Source organism: Girardinichthys multiradiatus, chromosome 8 (assembly GCF_021462225.1).
Source record: "Girardinichthys multiradiatus isolate DD_20200921_A chromosome 8, DD_fGirMul_XY1, whole genome shotgun sequence".
Lineage (NCBI taxonomy): Eukaryota > Metazoa > Chordata > Actinopteri > Cyprinodontiformes > Goodeidae > Girardinichthys > Girardinichthys multiradiatus.
The window spans coordinates 30,972,276-30,984,370 of NC_061801.1; the positions used below are offsets into that span (position 1 = coordinate 30,972,276).

Sequence of the window (12,095 nt, forward strand, 5' to 3'; positions counted from 1 at the left end):
AACTTCCTTCAGGAAAGTTTTAACTCTTTAACCCCTTAATTGATGCACTCTGTGCTTTTTAATATTCTTCTTATGTTTTTTTATTTATTTTTCCATCAACTGTTTTACTTGAAACTATTTAAACTATTTAACTTATTTACACTCAAACTTCCACGCTGTGAAAAACCAAACTTATCTTCCAAATTAAAGCACATTTAACACAATCATCCCCACTTTTTCCTTTCATTATTTTATAAATCAGAGTATGAAGAAGGAGACACCCCTGATGCCTCAAGGTTCCGGAACCATTTTTTTTTTTTTTTACCTGTTCAGCGGCACGTCTGCCGTCTGGCTTTTCTCCTTTATGAGGTGTAGAAAATTGCTAAAAACCACCCGCAAAACCCTGTGTTTTGCTTTATCTTATTGTTACCAATAAGAACCTCCCTGCAATTCCTTTGCAGGGTGACCGGGCCCTCAGCTGATGTCCTCCCTCTCGCAACTCTGGAACCTAATTAATTAGTTAGGAGATGATGGTTAATGTGTAATAAAAATAATAATATACATTATATCATACAGAGCAACTTCTCACCCAGATATATTTGACGACAAATTGTTCGGATCTAATCAGCCAGAAGCCGCAGGCGGACATGAGAACTCCCCTCCGTAAAATGGAAGTGGACTGAGAACAACTCCCAGGCTGGCCAGACGTCCGTGTCCCCTCCTGCGGTCTCCTCTGGCACGTTAGATCCTGTTCGTGACGCTAAAATTGTTGTGGATTTTTCTTATCAAAGTGGGTAGAAGTTGACTCATAACAAGAGAAAATCCGGACTTTGTCTAAATAAGTTTTATTCAAAGGCATTCAGCGTTTGAAGACCCTGACACTGAGGTTAGTCAGTGAAACAGAGCCCCGAACAGAAATCACAAACAGTATTTATACCAAAAATGAGGGTGTTATCTCAACTTCAAAGAGTTTTAGAAATATGGCCCCTAGACCCTCCCCGGGTCAGAGTTAACAAAGTTATTTATGAGGGCACCCATCTACCTTCCCTTGAAATATACACTTCAGGAAGTGTTAACCATAAAACTCTCCAGCATTTGAATTTAGAGTCCATCTGCTCTAAATAACAGAACACTAATAAAACACAGAGGTCAGAGGAGAGAGGTGAAGGGAATATCAGAGCACTTTAAAATAATTTTCCATTACACTTCCATCTGCTGAAAAGCTTTATGGAGATGAACATTTCATTTTTCAGCACGACCTGGCACCTGCTCACAGTGCCAAAACCACTGGTAAATGGTTTACTGACCATGGTATCACTGTGCTCAATTGGCCTGCCAACTCTCCTGACCTGAACCCCATAGAGAATCTGTGGGATATTGTGAAGAGAACGTTGAGAGACTCAAGACCCAACACTCTGGATGAGCTAAAGGCCGCTATCGAAGCATCCTGGGCCTCCATAAGACCTCAGCAGTGCCACATGCTGATTGCCTCCATGCCACGCCGCATTGAAGCAGTCATTTCTGCCAAAGGATTCCCGACCAAGTATTGAGTGCATAACTGTACATGATTATTTGAAGGATGACGTTTTTTGTATTAAAAACAGTTTTCTTTTATTGGTCGGATGAAATATGCTAATTTTGTGAGATAGGAATTTTGGGTTTTCATGAGCTGTATGCCAAAATCATCCGTATTAAGACAATAAAAGACCTGAAATATTTCAGTTAGTGTGCAATGAATCTAAAATATATGAATGTTAAATTTTCATCATGACATTATGGAAAATAATGAACTTTATCACAATATGCTAATATTTTGAGAAGGACCTGTAGTTTGAATGTGGTCTATGGCGAATCTTTGTTATGATTCTTCACTGGTTGTCTGCGTCACCTCTGTCTGCTTGCTCTGGGCTGCAGCTTTTAGGAGAATTGGTTTTACCTGCTCCTTCCCAGCCAGCTCCCTACTTACTCCTCATCTGCTCCAACTGTGCTCCTGACAGACAATCAGTGTCAGATTTTCAAAAGCCTTTGTGTGAGTAGTATCCCGCGGTCCTTTCTTGCCTGTCTGCCTGATCTGATCTCATTTTGATTCATGGTTTTCCCTGCTCTGCCTTGCCCATGTTGGATACTTCCTCGGCTTCTGGCTTCTGACCAACCCTGTCTGCATAACCCTTGGATCCCTATGCCTGAATCTGCCTCCCCGTTCATGATCTCATTTCTGTGCCCCGACCCACGATTCAAGCCTCTGCTTTGGGTCCAGTTACCTGATTCTGTCCTCCCAGCTCTCACCCTGTTTCTGTCCCCTGACCTCCGCCTTCTGCTCAGTCACTGGATTTGCAAACCTGACAGCCAGTGTGACGTGGCCTTGCTGCCTCCTGACGATCACACTGAGGAGCTGAAATTCTCTTTCCTAATTCCTCTCAAAAGGTTAGTGGCTTTCTTTCTGAGTTTTGCTACAGTGCCTTGCGAACGTATTTGGCCCCCTTGAACTGGTCAACCTCTTGCCACATTTCAGGCTTCAAACATAAAGATATAAAATTCAAATTTTTTGTGAAGAATCAACAACAAGTGGGACACAATCGTGAAGGGGAATGAAATTTATTGGATGTGTAAAACTTTTTTAACAAATGAAAAACTGAAAAGTGTGGCGTGCAATATTATTCGGCCCCCTTGCGTTAATACTTTGTAGCGCCACCCTTTGCTGCAATTACAGCTGCAAGTCGCTTGGGGTTTGTCTCTATCAGTTTTGCACATCGAGGGACTGAAATTCTTGCCCATTCTTCCTTGCAAAACAGCTCGAGCTCAGTGAGGTTGGATGGAGAGCGTTCGTGAACAGCAGTCTTCAGCTCTTTCCACAGATTCTCGATTGGATTCAGGTCTGGACTTTGACTTGGCCATTCCAACACCTGGATACGTTTATCTGTGAACCATTCCATTGTAGATTTGGCTTTATGTTTTGGGTCATTGTCTTGTTGGAAGATAAATCTCCGTCCCAGTCTCAGGTCTCTTGCAGACTCCAACAGGTTTTCTTCCAGAATGGTCGTGTATTTGGCCCCATCCATCTTCCCATCAATTTTGACCATCTTCCCTGTCCCTGCTGATGAAAAGCAGGCCCAAACCACGATGCTGCCACCACCATGTTTGACAGTGGGGATGGTGTGTTCAGGTTGATGAGCTGTGTTGCTTTTATGCCAAACATATCGTTTTGCAATGTGGCCAAACAGTTCAATTTTGGTTTCATCTGACCAGAGCACCTTCTTCCACGTGTTTGCTGTGTCTCCCAGGTGGCTTGTGGCAAACTTTAAACGAGACTTTTTATGGATATCTTTGAGAAATGGCTTTCTTCTTGCCACTCTTACATAAAGGCCAGATTTGTGCAGTGTACGACTGATTGTTGTCCTATGGACAGACTCTCCCACCTCAGCTGTAGATCTCTGCAGTTCATCCAGAGTGATCATGGACCTCTTGGCTGCATCTCTGATCAGTCTTCTCCTTGTTTGAGATGAAAGTTTAGAGGGACGGCCGGGTCTTGGTAGATTTGTAGTGGTCTGATACTCCTTCCATTTCAATATGATTGCTTGCACAGTGCTCCTTGGGATGTTTAAAGCTTGGGAAATCTTTTTGTATCCAAATCCAGCTTTAAACTTCTCCACAACAGTATCTCGGACCTGCCTGGTGTGTTCCTTGGTCTTCATGATGCTCTCTGTGCTTTGAACAGAACCCTGAAACTATCACAGAGCAGGTGCATTTATACGGAGACTTGATTACACACAGGTGGATTCTATTTATCATCATCAGTCATTTGGGACAACATTGGATCATTCAGAGATCCTCACTGAACTTCTGGAGTGAGTTTGCTGCACTGAAAGTAAAGCGGCTGAATAATATTGCACGCCCCACTTTCCAGTTTTTATTTGTTAAAAAAGTTTGACACATGCAATAAATTTCATTCCACTTCACGATTGTGTCCCACTTGTTGATACTTAACAAAAATTAGAATTTTATATATTTATGTTTGCAGCCTGAAATGTGGCAAGAGGTTGAAAAGTTCAAGAGGGCCGAATACTTTCACAAGCCACTGTATATTCTCAGTTATTTGCTCAGCCACTAACCAGTCTGTCTTCAGAAGTTCCTGTGCCTACCGCTGGTGGTTTCCTGCCGAACGCCTTCCAGAAAGATCAATAAATCTTTTAAAACTTATCAGTTGTGTCCGGCTGAAATTTCAGGTCTTCTGAACAACCCGTTACAACCTTGCCTATTACAAAGCCCTGCTGTATGAATAGTATACAAAAATTACATAGCTTCAGATGCTAACAGATACAAAGAGTTGTGCTATAACTTAAGCATACGTTTACTAAGCTTTTAAAATCAGTGATTACTTAACTTTAATCATTGTTTTGTGACTCCGAAATATAAGCCTGTCTTATTATTTTAATAGGAGTGCATGTTTGGAAACCTAACCTTAACTCTGCAAGCAGCTCCACCAACAGTAGTTTACATTCTTTCCTCGCTAGTTTTAAGAATGTGGGGAAGAAAAAAAAAAATGTCTTAGCTGTGTAAAGCATTGTGTCCACACTTCTACCAAAGTCTGCTTCTGTTTGGCTAATTAGACACTGCTGACGTCTCCTCCCTGGAAGCTCCAGCTCCTGAGCAGCTGAGTGCTGACTCAGCAACAGAGACAGAGGGAAACTAAGGACTAGATGCCCAATGAATCTAAACCAAGCCTGATTTACTTGCCAGATTTTGGTCGTTTGCATTATATTCTTTGCTTTTGTCTAATTTTTGTGCGAACTTTCTGCAGATGTTTGTCTGTTTTTCCCCAAGTGGAACCTTAAGATTAAACCTTGTGGCCATTTAAGTTGATTCCAAGTAAAGCGTTTATGTAACTGTTAAAAAAAAACATTGATAGTTTTTTTGTAATTTACAGGCGGCTAGACGACAGTATTCCTTGCATGTTTTCTCGTGGGTATGGTAGTAGACTTCAGCGCTGTGTTTTCATTTTCTGGATGTTTAGGTAGTTATAGCCGATGTATGGTTAGTTGTTGTAAAGGACAATATACAGGGTATATATGGGTTTACTGATAAGGGAATATAAAAAAAAAAATCTGGTGGTTTTAAGATTATTTACAATCCACGGTCCACCATTGCTGCTTCTTTAGGATTTAGAAGAGAAAGCAGTAGTCGTGATTCTAATGAAGTGCACTCGATTATTTGATCATCACCAAATGTGACCACCTCTATAAAAGCAGTGGTTTTAGAGGTTGCTGGTGTGGAGCATAAAGGTGTGTGTTAACACAAAGCCAAGATAGAAAGACAGCAGCAATGATTTCTAGAGATGAGAAGCACTTGTTTGTTCCCAACCCGGGAGGGGTTATAAAGTCATTTTGAAACTTTCTCAAGTCCGTCAATCAACAGTGAGAGATTTTTTTCAATTAGAAAGTATTTACAGTAGTTGCGAGTCTTTCTTGGGGTAGTCAAAAATATAACCCCAAGGTCATACTGTGTTAAATTTCATCAATGGATTGGAGAATCATATTTTCAAATAAAGTAACTGAAGCAGAAATAATTAGAATGATCCTGAGTTAATTGGTTTTAAAGATGCAGGGTCTGACTTGACTTCCTAAAAGTAACCGGGGACGATCAGAGAACTGGATGTGTATTTAACCTGCTAGTCTGTGTACGCTTCCTTCAAGAGTCTGAGGCCAGGTATATTAAGAGTCCTGATGCCTATCTGATGCCTGCGTTTTGAACTTCTGTTATTTTTGTATCGCTCTAAAACAGAACATCACTACTAATTTGTCCTGTTTTACAGAAATGTTTATTGTCTTATTATTTTAGGGATAGTTCACGTTTGCTATGTATACCCAAACAGTACACATGCAAATATTTTCATGTTTCATCTAATTAGCTGTTTTGTATTTGATTTCCTCCTCAAATAAACCTATAGTTCATCTTCCATTGCCTGCTTGCAGAGATTTCTATTCTCATTTTTCAGAAAGATTGTCAATAATTCCAAGTGAGTTTGATCTGACTTCCTCAAACCAGTCCATAGGATTTTAGAGCTTTACAATAACCGGAATGCATTTTTTTTTAGGAGTTTCCTACTGATTTCTGCCTCTAAAGCGTTAAGTATGGCTAGGCTACAGCTTAAATTGTATCAAGACTTGGTTAAATTTGACAAACAACATTTTTGTCTCTTTCAGATTGTCCTTCCTGCCAAACCGCAGCTACAGCGATAATGGCCAGACAATCCTTGCCAACGAACAGGAGTCCCAGGACTCTCTTGGGCCCATATGAGGTTGACCTTACGGGAACAGAACTGTGAACCTCCCATCGTTTGTGTGGGACATTCGACTCAAATTTATTGCTGTCTGTGTCTCAGTTTACTTTAAAGCGAGCTGACTTTCCATAAAGCTGTATTTTCCTCATAATCATTGGCCGTTTCATGATACCAATGTAACAGCTCGGTGAAAATGAACTCTGCTTACAGATTGTGAGATACAATACAACTGCTGCTACTCTTAAACTGTGTTTAATAAAAAGAACAACATAAATGCAGTCTTTGAATTAAACAAAGCCTGTTAAGGCTGAGATGGAGCTTTGACGTCACTCATTTACATTAATTTAATATTTTGACACTTTAAAGCAGCCCAATGCAATTTATGACCACTAGATGGCAGTAAAGCAAGAACACTGGAGATGTACTTCACGCCACAAGAGAACATGCCATTCAAGTAAGGCTTGTACGGCTACACCGAAATATCTTTTCACCTTGACTGGTCCATATTTATAGAGCAGGACTGTAAATATGCTGGGTTTTTTGCTCAGTTTCAAACAAGTTGTGACCAACAAGGCAGAGCAAGGTCCACCTTTATATTTCCACCACGCACAGTGAGACGGATGGTGGGCAGAATAAAATAAAACAAAATCTCCATGGCTCATTGTTGGAGAACTGCAGCAAGGAGTGACAAGTCATCAAGTCTCCGTAATAACCGTTAGACTCTATCTACAGGTCAATTGGTTGTTCTGAGGCAGGATTTTCTATCCAAAGTCACAAACCTAAATGCTTGGAGTCTGTTAAACTCTGTTGGAACTTTAACTGGAACTGCGTGCCCTGGTCAGACAATACAAAGATTGAGCTTCTTTTTTTTAAAACAAAAATTCAAGGTGAGTTTGGTGTGGAACAAATGAATAACGTGGGAATGCATCTACCTGTGTAGGTATGGTGGAGGATCTGTGATGCTGTGGGCCTGTTTCTCTTCCACAGGAACCTTATTATAGTGCATGGCACCATGACATTTTTTTTTAAATGCCAGGATGTTTTTAAATAAAAACTTATTGACTTCTGTGTGAAAACTGACAGTGGCTAATTATCATTTGGCCTTAAGTGGGATAAATGTTTGGCCTGACTGACCTAAATGATTCACCGCACATGTAATCATTATAAACATTTTTCCATGGTCATCTCAGTCCTCAGACAGGTGAGCGGAAGAGAATAGAGCATAAGAGAGAACTGAGGATATAGTCAAACTAAAGACAATATGAGGAATAGTCAAATATCTCTCTTACTGTAGCTCCAACCTTTTGACATGTTTTATGTGAGGACTAAGTGCTACCCTGTTAGCAAAGGAGGGTTGTTGTGTGAGAACAATCAAAAATTGATTCTAATTCTGTGTGGGTGCAGAATTTCAAGGTGGCAATTACATACATAACTGCCATGGGAGAGAGAAAATATCTTTGAACTCATTTACTGATTAGAAATAAAACAGAGCCAGCCAGTGATACATCAGAGAAGGAACAGTTTGGTGGGTTCTTATCTTATCCTAAGGCTTTGCCTCACAGCAATACAGAGCCACTGCTGAATTTTGGTTTAACTCTGATATGGTGCCAACAAGGGAAAATATATTTTTAACTACATGAGCCAATAGTTTGTCCTTGTACAGACCCAAAGTGTTGTTTTTTTTCTCTGAGAACCAAGGCCTATATGCCTTTTCTTTAACAAGTAGGTCCACTGGAGGAAAGAAAAAGTTTCTAACTTCATTCCACACAGAGGTAAGAGGTCAGGCTAAACTAAAGCAGCGCAACAAGAGTTATCTTTATTTTGGTGGAGAAATAACAATGTAAGACAAACGCTCCCCTCAGAAGCACACAGGAAGTTGCTGCCATGTGAATACAAATATGTGATTCATTTCTAAATAGAAATACATTTGCCAAATCAATCTCAAATTTTAGTGTCTATTTTTTTAAATTCTCTTCCCTTTTGAAAAGCAGTTCAAACAAGATTTCTGAGCCAGATGTATCCTATAGTGTCTAGTTTGTTGTTTGTTGAGAACTAGTAACTACAGCAGGACAAAGGTTGAGTGGAGGTTTGATGAAAAACGTGAAAAAACAACAACAAAAGAAACCAGCAGAGAATGGCAGAAACTGAGAGACATAAATACTGGGGAGTGTGATTACTGGTGTGAACACAAATGGGTCTATTTAGCAGAATAAATGTCAGCTATGAGTTGAAAATGCTGCAGTAAGTGAGGTAAAACACAGGAAATAAGAGACAACTGCTTATAAAGCACAGCGATACAATGAAGCAAAGACACAGAAACCAGAAATAATTTAAACCACAAACAGGACACAACCTAACATAAGAATGAATCACCATTCAAACCAAAGAAATTCAGAAACAGGAACAACAGAAAAATATAAATTGAATACACAGAGCCTATGGAAAGACTTTAAAAATCAAACAAGAACTGAGATCTACAGAGAACTAAAGACAGCAACTCAGAGCATAAATAAAATATAAGTACAAAACAAAAACATAAGGAATCTTAAAATGAGGAAATAGACTGAATAAAGAGAGCAAAAATGGATCAATACCAAAATAAAGCAGCATACAAAAGAGACGTCCCAGAAATTATGTCATAGAGTGAAAGTTTAGAGGAGGAGGAGACACCCTGGAGTTTAAATTATTTCTTCTTCTCTTAATGCTGTGCTGCACGTCTGAAGGGAGCCTGTTTATTGGCCGTGCAAAAGTCCAGAGAAAACCGTTTGTAGAGCACTTTTTAAAAAAAACTAAAAAAGCTGTCATTATGAATGTATATATAAGTGTAGAGAAAACAGGCTGGAATAAACAAAAAAGCTCGATTAGGTCTTACTTTGACATTGTTAGTCTCACCATCTTACTGCCACTTGGTGTTGCTGCAGCACCAGAAACTGGAACAGTCCTCGGCTGATAAAAGTCTGTATGCGGGAGCTCAGGTCGATGACGATGGTCTGAAATGGGGGGTCTTTAAGGAAACTAAAGGCCAGTTTTAATGAACTAATCTTTCACAATGATAAATACAACAAAGACTTTGTTAAATTCAGTGACATCATCTGCTTTCCCTTGTTATCATAGAAAATGTGCGAAATTAACCTCCAAACTGATTAACTATTCTTGCAAAATTATGAGTGAAATGTAAAGAACTGAGCATTTTACAGACCTTTTGAAAGTGAAAAGAATTTGAAAAAGGGAAGAATGAACACAAGTTTAACCAAAAGAGGAAAAAAATAATTTTTTTATATTACACTTAGTAATTAATGTTATTGTTTTCGTCTTTCTGTAATAACTGAGTGATAACCTGTAGAAAAATTTACACTTATTCAAAAACCTTATATTTTTTTACCTCTGAATTTCTTAGATTACGGCTTTAACTGGGTCTGAAGATCTCAACTTGCTACAGCATTGAAGCTGTGATTATATGAATTTTTACAAACTGAAACAAAGGCATCATACAGTGCTTTAATGTGTAGATTAATCCAGTCCATATTTGACCATTTTGTCAAATATAGCTAATCTAAATTTGCACAGGTAGCAAAAAACCAGTTTACCAAATTATAAGTTAACATCAGCATTTTGATGTTTAATTTGTGGAACATTAAAATCAACTAAATACTTTGCACAAAAGTGTTCAAAATGTAAAAAAACTGGAATAAAACCTTTTTTGTTTGACTCTGGAAAAGTATGGAATTATGAAATGGAAAATGTGTAGGAATCCTGTCCTTAACAATGCTTGTACAATCTTGCTTTTAAGTTCCTTAAAACCAGGACACAAGTAAAACGCATAGGAAACTTGCCTGTGAAAATAAATCTATGAGTAAGTTTTTAAGTTTGTGCTTTATCAGCACAACAGGAAATACTTGTAGCTTTTCAACTAAATCACGATTACTGTGTATACTTTCATCGGAAATGGTGTTTGTAATGAGTAACATCTTCCTTGGGCCCCACAGTGGATTGAGCTACATGGACACAACCTCCCCAACTCTGCACACTCAGCACTAATTTAGAGAAGAGCACAGAGAAGAAAAAGGTCAGAAATTAGACCTGCTGAATCAACAGGTTGTTTCTGTGAACATCTGAACATCTAGCCTTAATGAAATAGTTGAACCAAGTCTTATCATGTGATTAAAGAGCCATGATCTGTCTGATGTTGCCATGATATTGCTAATCTCCCTTTAAACATTCACATTCCTAACAGGTAAGGAGTAAATCCCAACTCAAGAAGTTAATGAGTAGAGGATAAGGCCCTTATATTAACTCTTGAGTGACTCTTCTGAAGCACTTGTAGCTCGGTAGAGTTGCTCTAAAGGAATGTCATCAAGTATTTTAGAGGTTTGTCTGTTTTCAAACAAATAAACACAGAATTCCCTTCATGAATTAAAAACAGGTCAGAGGACCTTGTGAAATGCCAAAAAGTCAAACTAAGCATTAACATCCAGCTGGAAAACTTGCATATTGAAGATAAGAAAATGTTTGAATTTTATGAAAGAATAAATGCTTTAAAAGTTCCATATGAAAATGTCTAATACACCTTCCTTAGGGGACCACATGGACTGCATAGTATGCAATACAGAACATATCATCATCCTGCATTAATGGACCTCACTTTAGACTTTTTGGGACATGGCAGTCTCACATTAGTTGGTATTTCTTCCATTTCTTGTTCAGTACGAGACAATGGGCCTTCTACTCAGGTAGTCATTTTTTTGGAACAAGACTTGTCGTTTTATACTTTTTGCTGTTGTTTTTTACATTTGATTATGGATACAAGATAAGAAAGAGCTTGTTGTTGAGTAAAAGCTGCTTGGCTGACAGCTAAGGAGGTAGTTAGCTTAACAAGCTGGGAGATTTATGATAGCATGCCACGTAAAGAATAGGGCTGACCTGCAGGAAATGACTACTACCACAGCTTTTCTTTGGACAATGGATTTTTTCTTTAACAGTTGGAAGCTGGATTGTCTCGATTGTTTTTGGAATGGCTAGATTGTACTAGGTGTATCGACAATATCCATCCTTCCATTGGAGGGTCTACGATTTACATGTCTGTGTATTGAGTTAAACCCAAAACTTTGACTAAACCACACCAAAACCATCTTGTTTTTTTAGCCATTCAGAGGTGGACCTGCAAGTATTCTTTGGATCATTACCCTGCTGCACAAACCAGCTTGATCTTAGGAGCACAAATTGATGACCACATTCTCCTCCAGGATATTCTACTTTCCAGGAGAATATCCTGGCTCCATCATTCAAAGCAAGTAATCGAGATCCTGAAGAAAGAAAGAAGACCCAAGCATTGCGCTACAACAACCATATTTGACTTTTGTCATAATGTTTCTATCTTTACATTGTTTCTTAGTTTTTTGCCAGATATAATGGGACATACACCTTCCAGAAAGTTCCACTTATCTCTTGTCAGTCCACAGAACATTATCCCTAATGTCTTGGGGTTCAGTCAGCTGTTGTCAAGGTTTGTGTAGCGGAGGACCCCGGAATGCAGACGGACAGGCAGCATGACGGTAAGTAGAAAATTTTAATCTTTAGAAAAACACAACTCACTCATAAGAGGAGGCAGGAACAAAACAATAAACAGGCAGGCAAGACATGGATAGCATGATCCGTAATGTTTCCGCAAGGAATGAACAGAACCGAGGTGTATATATGGAGCAAGAACCAGGTGAAACGAGGAGACTGAATGCCAGGTGCAGGTGAATCGAATAAAGTTAATTGACAGACAGGAGAGAACAAAACATGGCTGAAGCAAAACAGAGACTCTTGAAAACAAACTACTAGAAACACAACTAGT

General features: G+C 39.1%; 1 protein-coding gene across 2 annotated transcripts in view; it reads left to right on the top strand.

The window, feature by feature from the left end:
- si:dkey-247m21.3 (5-hydroxytryptamine receptor 4) overlaps positions 1-7,208 on the top strand; it is a 62,996-nt gene extending 55,788 nt beyond the window's left edge. For both annotated transcript variants that reach the window (XM_047373159.1, XM_047373160.1), the window contains exon 7: positions 6,180-7,208. In XM_047373159.1, coding sequence (XP_047229115.1) covers positions 6,180-6,273 — 94 coding nt within the window. In that variant the 3' untranslated portion in view covers positions 6,274-7,208. The remainder of the gene's footprint in view (positions 1-6,179) is intronic.
- Positions 7,209-12,095: the final 4,887 nt, after the last annotated feature.